General features: G+C 41.1%; 1 protein-coding gene across 9 annotated transcripts in view; it reads right to left on the minus strand.

Annotated features, from left to right (window-relative positions):
* Positions 1-16,703, minus strand: part of ZMYM4 (zinc finger MYM-type containing 4) — a 185,719-nt gene that overhangs the window by 112,909 nt on the left and 56,107 nt on the right. For all 9 annotated transcript variants that reach the window (XR_016211123.1, XR_016211122.1, XM_002720695.6 and 6 more), the window contains exon 2: positions 5,952-5,997. Coding sequence is in view for 3 of the 9 variants with exons in the window: in XM_002720695.6 (XP_002720741.3) it covers positions 5,952-5,997 (46 nt within the window). In the remaining 6 variants the exon portion in view is untranslated. The remainder of the gene's footprint in view (positions 1-5,951; positions 5,998-16,703) is intronic.

Here is a 16,703-nt window from a genome sequence, read left to right on the forward strand (position 1 = left end):
ATGGGAGACCAGGAAAAGCACCTGGCTCCTGGCTCCTGCCATCGGATCAGCGCGGTGCGCCGGCCGCAGCGCGCTGGCCGCGGCGGCCATTGGAGGGTGAACCAACGGCAAAGGAAGACCTTTCTCTCTGTCTCTCTCTCTCACTGTCCACTCTGCCTGTCAAAAAAAAAAAAAAAAAAAAAAAGACAGAAAAGGCCACAATAACTTCATCTAGATAGTTACTGTGGCAGATACTGTATATCTAATAATCATCTCTTCTTTACTAAGGGATCCTCATTCCAATCTTGCCAACAACAGGCTCCACTACAAGACCATAATTCCCAGCTTTCTTTGAAGCTAGGGTGGCCAAGGAGATATAAACCTAAGCACACAAAAAGAGTTCCCAGAAAAGTTCTTTAAGATCCTGTTGAAGGCCGGCGCCGCGGCTCACTAGGCTAATCCTCCGCCTAGCGGCGCCGGCACACCGGGTTCTAGTCCCGGTCGGGGCGCCGGATTCTGTCCCGGTTGCCCCTCTTCCAGGACAGCTCTCTGCTGTGGCCCAGGAGTGCAGTGGAGGATGACTCAAGTGCTTGGGCCCTGCACCCCATGGGAGACCAGGATAAGTACCTGGCTCCTGCCATCGGATCAGCGTGGTGCGCCAGCCACAGCGCGCTGGCTGCGGCAGCCATCGGAGGGTGACGGCAAAAAGGAAGACCTTTCTCTTTGTCTCTCTCTCACTGTCCACTCTGCCTGCCAAAAAAAAAAAAAAAAAAAAAAAAGATCCTGTTGAGATCTGTGATCTCTTCCCTACCCAATCCCATGTAGGACACATCAACTATACAGGAACACCAGGCCACCTGAAAACAGAAGCCATGAACTAAGGATATGATACAAAAAGCTGAAAGGCCCCTGGATTCCTGATAACAAACGAGCAGTAGTCTCATCCTGGTTTTTTTGTTGTTGTTGTTTTTAATATTTACTTACTTACTTGAGAGGCAGAATTACAGAGAGAGGAAAAGGCAGAGAGAGGGGTCTTCATTCACCGGTTGACTCCCCAAATGGTCACAATGGCAGGAGCTGAGCTGATCCAAAGCCAGGAGTCAGGAGCTTCTTCCTGGTCTCCCACACAGGTGCCTGCCTAAGCACTTGAGCCATCTTCTACTGCTTTCCCAAGCTATCAGCTTGGATCAGAAGGGGATCAGAAGGGGAGTAGCAGAGACTCAAAGAGGTACCCATATGGGATGCCAGCACTGAAGGCAGCAGCATTACCTGCTATGCCACAGCACCAATCCCATCCTGGCTTCTTTTATATTAGACAGTCCTATCATGTTTACATTACACTTAACATCCTAATTAAAAATTATTATCAGAATTGTAAAAAGGTAATACATGCAATGTTCTTCACAAACTGGTATAGCACAAGTCCCGGCTGCTCCTCTTCCGATCCAGCTCTCTGCTATGGCCTGGGATAGCAGGAGAGGATGGCCCTCATACTTGGGCCCCTGCAACCGCGTGGGAGACCTGGAGGAAGTTCCTGGCTCCTGGCTTCGGATAGGCACAGCTCTGGCTGTTGCGGCCATCTGGGGAGTGAACCAGAGGATGGAAGACCTCTCTCTGTAACTCTTTCAAATAGATAAAACTAATTAAAAAAAAAAAAAAAGAAGAATCTTTTAAATCCATTTAACTGTACTTCATAATCAAATGAGTAATAAATACTCTGTTGAAGCTATAAAGTATGCTATAAAGTCTGAATGACAATCTGATATTCAGAGCTTTAATGAATAAAAGCCCTTGATTTAAGGAAGCAAGTACCCAAATGCATTAAATTAAGAAAAATTCCCTATTCTATCTGAACTTCTTTTGAGCTTCATATAGACCAGCAATGGTTAAGGGAACGTGAATGAAGATAATGCACATTATTATCATTCACTTCCTCAATCACCATGTAGCCTAAAATATTTACAGTAAAAATTCTCCTGACAAATGAACTACAAATTGGACAACTGTACCTTCTCCTTTCACCTGTATAAAATATCAAAGCCTTTCTTCTTTTTCTTGTAAATCTCTCTCAGCAAACACACTATATCTTGCGAAGTTAACTCAGCTTTTTCCATGTTCAAACCGAATTTCTGAAACCCCTCACTGATGGGGTTAGGCTCTACCAGTTTATGTGTGAATAATTAGTAGATGTAACAGTACTTTAAAAATTTCATGGAAATAGAATTAAAGGTAAGTTTATTTTGGTGCAAAAAATTTTGAAATCCATGCATACAAGTGGTCTTCTGATCCAGCTTCCTGTTAATAAATGCACATCCTAACAGGCAGGATGTGACGGCTGTAGTACTTAGGTTCCTGCCACCTGGACTGAGTTGCAGGCTCCTGACTTAAGCCTGCTGTGTTTAGGGAGTAAGCAGCAATTTGGAAAAGTTCTATCTCTCCCTCCGTCTCTGCTTTTCAGATAAACAGTTCACAGGAAATGCATATTATAGGGCCTATACTATGGCACAGCAGATTAAGCCACCACCTGCAATGACAGAATCCCATATGAGTGACTAGCTGCAAGTCCCAGCTACTCCACTTCTGATTTAGCTCTCTGCTAAGTGCTCCTGGAAAAGCAGAAGATAGACCAACTGGCACTGTGGCATTGAGGATAAGCCATCTCCTGCAGTACCAGCATCCATATGGGTTCGAGTCCCGGCTGCTCCACTTCCAATCCAGCTCTCTGCTATAGCAGGGAAAACAGTGGAGGATGGACTAAGTCCTTGGGCCCCTGCACCCATGTGAAAGCTCCTGGCTTCTGGCTTCCGATTGGCCCAACTCCACCCACTGTGGCCACTGGGAATTGAACCAGCAGGTAGAAGACCTTTTCTCTCTTTCTCCACATCTGCCTCTCTGTAACTCTGCCTTTCAAATAAATAAATCTTTTAAAAAACAAATAAGCAAACAAACAGAAATTGGAAAAAAGGAAGATGACCCAAGTGTTTGGGCCTCTGCCACCTACGTGGGAGACTCAGATAAAACTCCTGGCTTCAGTCTGGCCCAGCCCCATAGCTGCAGCCATTTGGGGAGTGAATCAGTAAATGGAAGATCTCTCTTGGTCTCTCCCCTAACTCTGCCATTTTTTAAAAAATGCATATTATGGGCCGGCGCTGAGGCTCACTAGGCTAATCCTCCGCCTTGCAGCGCCGGCACACCAGGTTCTAGTCCCGGTCGGGGTGCCGGATTCTGTCCCGGTTGCCCCTCTTCCAGGCCAGCTCTCTGCTGTGGCCAGGGAGTGCAGTGGAGGATGGCCCAAGTGCTTGGGCCCTGCACCCCATGGGAGACCGGGATAAGTACCTGGCTCCTGCCATCGGATCAGCGCGGTGCGCTGGCCGCAGCGCGCCAGCCGCGGCGGCCATTGGAGGGTGAACCAACGGCAAAGGAAGACCTTTCTCTCTCTCTCTCTCACTGTCCACTCTACCTGTCAAAAAATAAAAATTAAAAAAATGCATATTATGAAAAAATTATACATGGGTTTCAAAAATTTTTGCATCTAAATAAACATTTTAATTCTATTTTTCCTCGAATATTTTGAAATACTATATTTTGCTGAAAGTTTCAGATGGGTTATATCCAAGCAGGTGAGATTCTGAACTACAAAACAAATACTTGAAACCTCACGTCCCAGTGGGCTTCAGCAATGAGCACCCCCCAAGTTTAGTGCTACACCAGACGTTTTGAGGCACTTGGATGACACACAAGCAATCTATTCTTCCTGGAACATGGATCCTAACAAAATGATAGGCCGCAAATGACCATCTTTGGTACCAAAGACTTTCTGAACACCATCCAGCAGTTCACCTTTCTCGCTCATGGACAGGTGTCTATGTTCTTGAATCCCCTTTATGAAGAGAGGTCCGTCCCTGCTCCCACGCTAGTCACTTTTCAGTCTCTAGAGCTTTCAAAATCCCTTTAAACTATTAGAAAGGGGGAGGAAATAATAAATAATATAATATATATATAATAAAGAATAATATTTATTGCACCATTTGCATCCAACATTTGGTGTAAAAGGTTCTGCTTGTTAATCTCCACCCTAATAACGTCTGAGGAACTGGAACAGAAAAGCACTATGTACCAGAAACATAAACCCCAATGCTGGATGTAGGGTCCCAGGTACAGTAGCTTGGTCATAGCTTCAAGATAGATTCCTGCTGCCTTCAAGATTGTTGGTACTACTTTAACAAAGAAAGCTTTACATTAAAATTTCTATTGCAGGCCGGCGCCGTGGCTCACTAGGCTAATCCTCCGCCTAGCGGCGCCGGCACACCGGGTTCTAGTCCCGGTCGGGGTGCCGGATTCTGTCCCGGTTTCCCCTCTTCCAGGCCAGCCCTCTGCTGTGGCCAGGGAGTGCAGTGGAGGAGGGCCCAGGTGCTTGGGCCCTGCACCCCATGGGAGACCAGGAAAAGCACCTGGCTCCTGGCTCCTGGCTCCTGCCATCGGATCAGCGCGGTGCGCCGGCCGCAGCGCGCCATCCGCGGCGGCCATTGGAGGGTGAACCAACGGCAAAGGAAGACCTTTCTCTCTGTCTCTCTCTCTCACTGTCCACTCTGCCTGTCAAAAAAAAAAAAAAAAAAAAAAAAATTCTATTGCAAAACCACTTGGTTCATTTCTATCAACAACATACAGAGCTGAGTGAACCCACACTGCGATTTGGTGAATGTGACAAGCAATAGCAGAGAGGACATCTTCTAAAAGCAATGCTTTACTTTCCAACCCTGTGTCTGTGACCAAAGACGACTGGTTCAAAGAGGAAGGACAGAATCACGGTGGTCCAACTGTATCTTTCTTCTAGAACTCGAAATTTAAAATGGATACACTGGAAAACTAAATGTCACTGGAACACAAAGGCACTATGGCAGCAATGTAGACAACGGGCTCATAATCTCCTTTTGCTGGAGAGGAGAGCTAGTTACCTTTCCATATCAAGTAACTGAAATTTAGACTGTAGTATAAAGAAACTGTTACCACTCAATAATTACCAAACTATTTCCAAGCAGAAAAAAGGTACTCAGGGATCCTACTGGTGGGAGTGCACTTAAAGAAGAACAAAACATTTCCCTTAACTAGGGAATTCTAGCTAACAAAATGTATCCTTCACAAACCAGCACAAACGTCCTTTACAATTCACCAATTCTATCTTATAATTTACCCTACAAAAACACTTCAACAAATATACAAAGATGTGTACAGGAAGACATATTCAACACTGTTTATAATAATCAAAAGTTAAGGATAAGTTATATGTGTATAATAGAGGAAGCTCGTTAATTACAATACAGTCATAAGAAAATACTGAACAGTCATTAAAAAGGATGCAACTGGCTTATAATCATTGATATAGAACGAGACCTATGCAACTGAATGTAAAAACCAACAGTATCCATAAATACCTATATGTACATCAATCCCATATATCAAACCATATATGAATATACATTCATAGAAAAAAGTCTGGAAAGATATATATTAAGTTTTTAAAACTGGTGATCTTTGGAGAATAGTAATAACAAAGGCTTTTATTTTCTATTTTTATTCATTTCCAAATTACAAAACTCAATGTATTACTTTTATAACAAAAAAATTTTAAACTCTACAGAAAAGAATATAAAAAAATAGAAGCCCTGTAAACAAAAAACAATTTAAAAAACCATAAGTATAATCTTCTATATAATTCACACTGGCACAAGGTATGGCAATATTTCAACACATCAGTAACTGTAAGAATAAAATACTTGCTGAAAAATAAAGTGTAAGACTTTTACAATTTCAATTAACCTGCTACAAGTACTAACATGATGTGATGAAATATGGACTATAATTCTAATTAAAGTAACACATAAATCAGCCCTAGCTAAAAACAAATAGATAAGTGTTTATCTAGACTTCTACTATCTAAAAACATGACTTTTTTTTCCTCAAATGGTACTTACAGTTCTCTACAATTTCATCAAAAACTGCACCACTTTTCTGTTCAAACTGAAAAAGCAAAAAGGAAAGAGAAAAGTATTATTATTACTATATTCTTCTATCACATTTTACTAGTGTCCCTCCCTGCTCCCCCAGGAGCTATAATTTCAATCTAAATTATGCAAATACACAACAGCATGAACAAAAACACAGCCAAATAGAAAATAAAATTTAGGATGAACAGAAGTTCTCAGACCAAAATTCCCAAATCAAAAACCAAGAGATAAATCACTTTCTCTATTTCTTAAATCACTCTTAGGTAACAAAAAAAAAATGAAATGGAAGATCATAAATATTTGTAATAATAATAATAAATATAGCCAGTTCTTAGCATTTACTAACATTGACTAAGAACTATATAAAACTTCTTATCAAGCTTGGCTCATCCCTGGGTGGGCTCGAACCAGCAACCTTTCGGTTAACAGCCGAATGCGTTAATCGGCTGCACCACAGAGACACTATACTTCTCATGTGGGATCTGTCCTTAATGTGTTGTCCAATGTGAAGTAATGCTATAACTAGTACTCAAACAGTATTTTACACTTTGTGTTTCTGTGTGGGTGCAAACTGATGAAATCTTTACTTAATATATACTAAATCGATCTTCTGTATATAAAGATAATTGAAAATGAATCTTGATGTGAATGGAATGGGAGAGGTAGTGGGAGATGGGAGGGGTGCGAGTGGGAGGGAAGTTATTGGGGGTGGGGGAGCCATTGTAATCCATAAACTGTACTTTGGAAATTTATATTTACTAAATTAAAAAAAAAAAACTTCTTATCAAAACAGAACAGAACTGGCAGCAACAGCTTTTATTCTTAGGCTGAAGCCAGAAACCTGCTACTTCTGAAACAACATGAGCCATGTTAGAGGGATGGTTCCCACTGAGTACGTTAGGGCCTTGGACAGGAAACAGCCAAGTCTCAGGTAATTAATTGTACCTTTAAAACACAGAAGGGAAAGAAAGTAAATCACAGGCAATTCTACCAAGGAACTGAAGAAACAAGATGCTCCGCCCTGAGGCTTTATAAAGGCCTCCTTACTTTTGCAAGTGTGAGTATTCCAGCCTCCTGCTTCCCTACTCACTACTCACCAATGAAGCAAGAATACAAGGAATGCTGCTTCGTGATAAACTATGCTAACTCCAACCTGGAGTCAGCTACCCAACTGAAGGAAGAAACCTTTTTTTTTTTAAAGATTTATTTATGGGGCCAGCATTATGGCATGGCAGATTAAGCCTCCACTTGCAACTGGCATCCCATATGGGCACCAATTTGAGACTCAGCTGCTCCACTTTGAATCCAGCTCCATCCACATGGGAAAGCAGAGGAAGATGCCCCAAATCCTTGGGCCCTACACCCACATGGGAGACCCAGAGTAAGCTCAGGACTCCTGGTTTCAGCATGGCGCAGCCCTGGCCGTTGCAATCATTTGGAAAGCGAACCAGCAGATGGAAGATTTCTCTCTCTCTCTCTCTCTCCCTCCCTCCCTCCCTCCTCTTCTTCCTCCTCCTCCTAACTCTGCCTTTCAAATAAATTTTTAAAAAATCTTTAAAAAAGATTTATTTATCTGAAAATCAAGAGTTATGGAGACAGAGGGAGAGACAGAAAGAGAGGTCTTTCATCTGCTAGTTCAATCCCCAGTTGGCTTCAACAGCCAGGGTTGGCCAGACCAAAACCAGGAGCCAAGAAATTCTTCCAGGTCTCCACGTGGGTAGCAGGGGCCCAAGCACCTGTACTATCTATCTTCTGCTTTTCCCAAGTCATTAGCAGGGAGCTGGATTCAAAGTGGAGCAGCTGGGACATGAACCGGCATCCATACAGAATGCCAGTGCTGCAGGCAACAACTTTACCTGCTATGCCAGAATGCTGGCCCAACAAACTCTCAATCAATTTTTGAAAACAAAAGGGCAAAAAGTTGGCAAAGATAATTTATGTGACTTAGAAGACTGAACCAGTAAGTCTACCAGCCATTTTTAGTGTAACCTAAAAAAAAGAAAGCAATAATAGAAGGAATTGTCCCTGAAATAAAGATAAAATTATTTGATATTGAATGGGTCCACCAAACACCAAAGTAGTACTAATTAAAAAAAAAAATTCACATTGGTGAAATTCCAAGTGAAAACCTGAGGAAGAACTTCTAATTTATAATCCAGGTGTATTTGGAAAACACATTTAACATAATTGAATTCAACGACGTAAATACTGAAAAGAAAAGGAAACAGAGAAGGCCACTCTGCCTGCCATTCTGCTCAATGAGCTAGAATGAAAGGAAACTGGGAGATATGACGCTGGTAAGTGAGAATGCAAGTGCATTCCCACATTAAGAGGAATTCAAGTGTAAAAAGATAATGCACATTTTTATACAATACTATCCCTAGGCACTTGTCCTGATTTTGAACCAAAGATACTATATAGTCTTGCACACAATGTTATAAGAAAAATAAATGGCAGTGATGATTGCTGAAGTGGTACATCTATACTGTATGAGTAACTTAGGGAACATTCTAAGGGACTATGTAACGGGGCCAGCGCTGTGGTTAAAGCTGAAGCCTGCAGTGCCGGCATCCCATATGGGCTCCGGTTCGAGTTCCAGCTGCTCCACTTCTGATCCAGCTCTCTGCTATGGCCTGGAAAAGCGGTAGAAGATGGCCCAAGTGCTTGGACCCCTGCACCTGCATGGGAGATCCAAAAGAAGCTCTTAGTTCCCTGTTTTGGATCAGCTCAGCTCTGGCTGTTGCAGCCATTTGAGGAGTGAACCAGAGGATGAAAGACCTCTCTCTCTAGCTCTACCTCTCTTTGTAATTCTTTCAAATAAATAAAAAATATTTAGAAGGGTGGGGACCATATCATTTAACCTTATGAACATACTACATATGAACATTAACTCCCAAGACTTACTTTTTTAACAAATACTTACATAATTTATTAAAAGATTTATTATTTATTTATTTAAAAGGCAGAGCAACAGAAAAAGAAAGAGAAAACAATATTCTACTTGCTGGTTCACTCCCTGAATGCCTGTAACAGCCAGGGCTGGTCCAGGCTAAAGCCAAGGAGCCCGGAACTTCATCCAGGTCTCCCACATGGATGGCAGGGGCCCAAGCACTTGGGCCACCTTCCACTGCCTTCTCTGATGCATTAACAAGAAGCTGAACAGGAAGTAAACAGCTGAGACTCAAAATTGCACTCTGATATAGGATGCCCATGACATAAGTGGTGGCTCAACCCACTGCACCACAACACTGGCCCCAAGACTGTTCTCTAAGAAAGGTCCCACATGGGGGTCAGTGCTACGGCACAGCAGGTTAAAGCCTTGGCCTGAAGCGGTTCTAGTCCCAGCTGCTCCTCTTCCTATCCAGCTCTCTGCTATGGCCTGGGAAAGCAGTACAAGATGGCCCCAGTTCCTGGGCCCCTGCACCTGCATGGGAGTCCCGGAAGAAGCTTCTGGCTCCTGGCTTCGGATCAGCACAGCTCCAGCTGTTGCGGCCACCTGGGGAGTGAACCAGTGGATGAAGACCTCTCTCTCTCTGTCTCTACTTCTCAATGTAACTCTTTCAAATACATAAAATAAATCTTACAAAAAAGAAAGAAAGGTTCCACATGGAGGACCTAGCTCCTGGCTCCCGGCTCCACAATTGCCTGCCCTGGCCATTACTGCAATTTGAGGAGTGAACTAGCAGTTGGAAGATCTCTCACTGTCATTCTCCTTTCAAATTAAACTATACTGGGGAGGGGAGCAGGCATTTGGCTTTATAGTTAAGATTCTTGCATCTCATAACATAGTAACTGGGATATATACAGGGTTCTGGGTCCTGACTCCAACTTCCTGGTAATGTAGAACTTGGGTGGCATAGTGATGGCTCAAGTAATTGGGTTCCTGGCACCAACCTGGGAGATTTGGATTGAACTTGAGTTCTCAGCAGCAGTTGCCAGTTTCAGCCTGGCCTAGTCCCTGCTTTTTTTGGGCATGTGGGGAGTGAAACAGCAAATGGGAGCTTGTTCTCTTTCTCTACCTCTCAACTAATTTTTTTAAATCAAAGTATAATGGTACAGGAAATAGTTAATTATTGCTCAGAAGAAATGAAGGAGCCCAACAGGAAGAACATTAAGCACTGAAACTTGAGAAGACCATTTTTCAAATGTCAAAGACCACAGGATTAAGTTTCCTTCTCCACAGTTTCAAAACCAAACTCTTGCTTTCTAACCTCTCCTTTTCTGCTCCTCTCTCAAAATTAATTTATTTTTTAATTAAAAAAACAAGGAGGCTGAAAAATTAGTTACCCTGAGTTGATCATAAAGTGGTACCCTGTAAATATGTACAACTATTGTATGCCAATAAAATAAATGTTTTAAAGATTAAAAAACACTGCTTCTTGATCTCCAAACAATTTATGTTATTTGTTTACAAAAAGATGCAATAATATCCAGGAAGTCCCTTTTGTTGCTTCTGGGTTTACATTTTACAACCATAGGGAAAGAAAAGACTAGTGGGAGTATGCTAGAGGAGGAGGGAAGAGAAGTAGAGTTTAACTATTAATAAATATGGGGCTTCTTAATCTGTAGTGAAAATGTTCTAAAATTGAGATGATAGCTGCACAACCATGAATACAGTAAGTGGTCCACTCTCATCTGAGAGGGCTATGTTTCAAGATCACAAATAGATGTCTAAAATCATGGGCAGCATTGACCCCTATATACATTGTATTTTTTCCTGTACTTACATACCTATGATAAAGCTTTATTTATAAACTAGGCAAAGCAAGAGACTACCAACATTAACTATTAATAAAAAGATTACAACCTATTATAATAAATAATATGCAAATGTGGTCTTTTTCTCTCAAAATATCTTATTACTCTATTACCTACCATTTTTCTTGTGATGATGTAAGATGAAATAATGCCCAGATAATGAGATGTAATGAGGTGAATAACGAAGGCACTTGGTATGGACACTACATAAGGGTTACTTAAGAAAAGCACTGCAATCTACAAGCTACACTGAGGAGACAGGGTGGACAAGGGGAAGGTTCTTGTTAAGGAAAGATTGAACAAGCCGGCGCCGCGGCTCACTAGGCTAATCCTCCGCCTAGCAGCGCTGGCACACCGGGTTCTAGTCCCGGTTGGGGCGCCGGATTCTGTCCCTGTTGCCCCTCTTCCAGGCCAGCTCTCTGCTGTGGCCAGGGAGTGCAGTGGAGGATGGCCCAGGTGCTTGGGCCCTGTACCCCATGGGAGACCAGGAAAAGCACCTGGCTCCTGGCTCCTGCCATCGGATCAGCGCGGTGCGCCGGCCGCAGCGCGCCATCCGCGGCGGCCATTGGAGGGTGAACCAACGGCAAAGGAAGACCTTTCTCTCTGTCTCTCTCTCTCTCTCACTGTCCACTCTGCCTGTCAAAAAAAAAAAAAAAAAAAAGATTGCACAGAACAAACAAGACTTCATCAGGGTCCAGCACTGTAGCATAATGGGTTAAGCCACTGCCTGCAACACTAGCATCCCAATGTGGACGACAGTTCGTGTCCCAGCTGCTCCACTTCAGATCCCTGCTGATGTACCTGGAAGAAGCAGCAGAGGACGGTCTGGGTGCTTGGGCTCCTGCACCCACATGGGACACCTAGAGAGAGCTCTGGACACCTGGCTTCGGCCTGGCCCAGCACCAGCCATTGTAGCCATCTGCAGATAACACTAACACAGTTCTCATTTAAATGTGGGCAGAACTCCAAAATATCTGCTTAAATTACAGCAGCTGGGAATTTACATGTAACTCTTCACTCTGTAATAGTATTACAGAGTTTTATAAAACATTAATTTTAAGTGTTTCTTGTTTAACCTTTCATTTATAAATAAGAAATTAGATATAAGCCATTGTTAATTTAGCTTGGAAATCAATATCACACTTCTCATCCAAGTTTCATGAAAGATTTACTTAAACTTAACACTCATGCTAATTTTTTTTTTTTTATTTTTTTATTTGACAGACAGACAGTAAGAAAGAGAGACAGAGAGAAAGGTCTTCCTTTCATTGGTTCACTCCTCAAATGGCTACCATGGCTGGCGCTGCTCCAATCCAAAGCCAGAAGCCAGGTGGAAGACCCGGAAGAAGCTCCTGGCTCCTGGCTCTGGATCAGTGCAGCTCCGGCCGTTGCAGCCAAGTGGGGAGTGAACCAACGGAAGGAAGACCTTTCTCTCTGTCTCTCTCTCACTGTCTATAACTCTACCTGTGGAAAAAGAAAAAAAGACTAATCTCTGGAAATTATACAGTCAGACCAAAAAAAAAAAAAAAAAAAGAAGAAGAAGAAATTACAAAACTAAAAAATAGTGTTGGAGATTTATATGGGATATTACCAAACAACCCAACATATGGGTTTTAGGAGTTCCTGAAGACTTGGAAACAAAGAAGGGATTAGAAAGCCCTTTTAATGAAAGAATTACAGAAAACTTCCCACATTTGGAGAAAGAAAGAACATCCAAGTACAGTAAGCACACAGAACTCCTCATAGACATGACCAGAAAAGATCTTCATCACAACACATTGTAGTCAAACTCTCCACAGTAAAACAAAGAAAAGATTCTAAAACGTGCATGACAGAAATGCCAGATTACTTTCAGAGGATATCCAATTAGACTCACAACTGACTTCTCATCAGAAACACTACAGGCAAGGGGAAAAGGGTGAGATATATTCCAAGTCTTAAGAGGAAAAAAACCTGTCAACCCAGAATACTGTACCCTGCAAAGTCCTCATTTATGCATGAAGGTGAAATAAAGACTTTCCATAACAAACAGAAATTGAAAGAATTTGTCACCACTCATCCAGCCTTACAAAAGATGCTCAAGGATGTACTACACACAGAAGCACACAGTCTCACTACGAAAGAAGATAAAGGCCAGTAAAAATACAAAGGAAACCCAAAGTAAACAATAGGAATATTCATGGGAAAATGGCAGGGCCAAGTCGTTACTTATCAATAGTCACCTTGAATGTAACTCAACTCCCCAATAAAAAGATAGAGACTGCCTGAATGGATTAAAAAACAAAACCCATTATTTGCTGCCTACAAGAAATACATCTCACCAACAAAGATACACCCATGCTGAAAGAGAAAGGATGGAAAAAGATATTCTACGCTAATGGAAACTAAAAAAGAGCTGGTGTAGCCATCCTAAGATCAGATAAAATAGCCATTAACAACAACAACAACAACAACAACAACAACAAAACTGTTAAGAGACCAAGAAGGGCACTATGTAATCATTAAGGGATCAATTCAACAGGAACATGTGACTATTATAAACATATATGATCTTAATTACAGGGCACCTGGCTGTTTAAAAAAAATGTTAAGGGATCTGTAGCGTAGCAGGCAAAGCTGCCGCCTGTGGTGCCCACAACCCATCTGGGTGATGGTTTGAATCCCGGCTGCTCCACTTCCAATCCAGCTCTCTGCTATGGCCTGGGAAGGCAGTAGAGGATGGTACAAGTGCTTAGGCTCCTTCACCCATGTGAGAGACCACGAGGAAACTCCTGGCTCCTGACTTCGGATAGGCCCAGCTCTGTTCGTTGCGGATATTTGGGGAGTGAGCAGATGAAAGATTTCCTCTCTCTCACTCTCTTTTTGCCTCTGCCTCTCTGTAACTATGCCTTCCAAATAAATAAATAAATCTTAAAAAAAAAAAAAAAAAAAAAAACTTATGGGATACAACAAAAGCAGTGTTAAGAGGAAAGTTTATGGCAATTGGTGCCTACATCAAGAAACTGGAAAGTAACCAAATAAATGAGCTATCAGTGTATCTCAAAGACCTAGAAAAACAACAGCAAACCAAACTCAAAACTAGTAGGAGAAAAGGAATGATTAAAATTGGAGAAGAAATAAGAAAAATTGAAACAAATAAAAACAATACAAAAGATTAGCAAAATGAAGTTTTTTTGACAAAATAAACAAAATTGAACACCACTGGCTTAACTAACCAAAAAAAGGAAAGAGAAGCTACAACTCAATAAAATTAGAGATGAAAACACTATTGCAACTTATAAAATAGTTTGGTAAGTGGCAGAATATAAAATCCACAGCCTTTGTATACACAGACAATGCCACAGTTGAGAAAGAACTTCTAAAATCAATCCCATTCACAACAGCTACAAAAAAAAAATTAAACACCTTGGAATAAATTTAAACAAGGATGTCAAAGATCTCTACAATGAGAATTAGAAAACATTAAAGAAAGAAACAGAAGAAGACACAAGAAACTAAAAATCTCCCATGTTCATGGATTGGAACAATCAATATCATCAAAATGTTCGTATTACTGAAAACAACTTACAGATTCAATGAGACACCAATTAAAACACCGACATTCTTCTCAGATATAGAAAAATGATGCTGAAATTCATATGGAAACACAGGAGACCCAGAATAGTTAAAGCAATCTTATACCACAGAAACAAAGCCAGAGGCTTCAAGTACTAGATTTCAAGACATACTACAAGGCAGTTATAATCAAAACAGCCTGGTACTGTACAAAAACAGATTGATAGACCACTGGAACATAACAGAAATCAACCCATGCATTTACAACCAACTTATCTTTGACAAAGGAGCTAAAATCAATCCCTGGAACAGGTACAGTCTCTTCAATAAACGGTGCTGGGAAAATTGGATCTCCACATGAGGAAGAAGTATGAAGCAAGACCCATACCTTACATCTTACACAGCAATCTACTCAAGTGGATTAAAGACCTAAATCTACAAACCGATACCATCAAATTATTAGAGAACATTAAGGAAACCCTGCAAGACACTGGGATAGGCAAATAGTTCTTGGAAAAGACTCCAGAATCACAGGCAATCAAAGCCAAAATTGACAAACCAGATTACATCAAATTGAGAAGCTTCTGCACAGCAAAAGAAACAGGAAAGTAAAGAGGCAACCAACAGAATGGGAGAAATTATTTGCCAACTATACAACTGATAAAGAATTAATAACCATAATATGTAAAGAGATCAAGAAACTCAACGACAACAAAACAATCAATCCAGTTAAGAAACGGGCAAAGGAATTAAACAGACATTTTTCAAAAAAGGAAATACAAATGGCCAACAGACAAATGAAAAAATGCTCAGAATCACTGGCCATCAGGGAAATGCAAATCAAAACCATAATAAAAACTCACCTCTGTTAGGATAACTTTCATACAGAAATCAAAAAACAAATGATGGCGAGGACGTGAGGAAAAAGGTACCCTAATCCTCTGCTGGTAGGAATGTAAACTGTTACAGCCACTGTGGAAGACAGCATGGAGATACCTAAGAAATCTGAATATAGACCTACCATATGACTCAGCCATCCTACTCCTGGGAATTTACCCAAGAGAAATGAAATCAGCATATGAAAAAGTTATCTGTACCCCAATGTTTATTGCAGCTCAATTCACAATAGCTAAGATATGGAATCAACCCAAATGTCCATCAACTTAAGATTGAATAAAGAAATAATGGGTTATGTGTATTATGGAATACTACACACAGGTAAAAAAGAAAGAAGTCTTGCCTTTGCAACAAAATGGATGAAACTGAAAAACATCACAGGAAGTGAGAAAGGCAAGTAGACAAAATCATTATCAAGGACATCAGAAGAATAAAAGAAAAAAGAATATCCAAATATCTAAGAAAATGCTGGATCAAAATAATTATGAGGAAGAAAATAAACCCTAAATAAATTGATAAATGTGAAGTATACTTTAAAAATAGAAAATAGCTATTTTCTGTGGCTCAGTGGGTAAAGTTGCCGTCTGCAGTGCTGGCATCCCATATGGGAGCCGGTTCGAGTCCCAGCTGCCCCACTTCTGATCCAGCTCTCTGCTATGGCCTGAAAAAGCAGTAGAAGATGGCCCAAGTCCTTGGGCCCCTACACCCATGTGGGAGACCCAGAAGGAGCTTCCCTCTCCTAACTTCGGATTGGTACAGCTCCGGCTGACGCAGCCAGATGCAGAGTAAACCAGCATATGGAAGACCTCTCTCCCTCTGCCTCTCCTTCTCTCTCCATGTAACTCTTTCAAATAAATAAATAAATCTTAAAAAAAAATAAAGGAGATATTTTGAAAAATAATAATAAAAATTTTAAAAAATAGAAAATAATTAGTGAAAATTTACAAAATGCAACTATGGAAACAGAATGAAGCTTCCTCAAAAATTAACAACAGATTACCATACGATACATCAATCTATGGATTCTATTACTGGATATATAGTCAAAAGATGAACAGTTAGTCAAAGAGGTACTAGCACTCCCATGTTTACTGAAGCATTACTCATAATAGCCAAGATAAGAAGTGAATCCAAGCATCCATCAATAGATGAAAGTCTAGTATACACTCACACACAATAGAATACTATTCAGCCTTTAAGTAGGAATCCTATTATGAGGATAAAACTGGAGGACATAATGTTAAGTGAATTAAGCTAGATACACATACAGAAGACAAATGACACATGATCTCATTTATATGTGGGGCATAAAAAAGTCAAACTTGGGGCCAGTGTTCTGGTGTTGCAGATAAAGCTACCACCTGTGACACCAGCTTCCCATATGGGTGCCAGTTTGAGTCCAGTTGCTCCATTTCCAATCCAGCTCCCTGCTAATGTGCCTGGGAAAGCACCTCCCTTACTACTGTATCATTCCTACAGCATATACACAAATGCTATCATTCTTTCTCA

This window comes from Oryctolagus cuniculus, chromosome 7, assembly GCF_051225735.1.
Source record: "Oryctolagus cuniculus isolate XC-2025 breed Fujian yellow rabbit chromosome 7, ASM5122573v1, whole genome shotgun sequence".
In the NCBI taxonomy this organism is placed as follows: Eukaryota; Metazoa; Chordata; class Mammalia; order Lagomorpha; family Leporidae; genus Oryctolagus; species Oryctolagus cuniculus.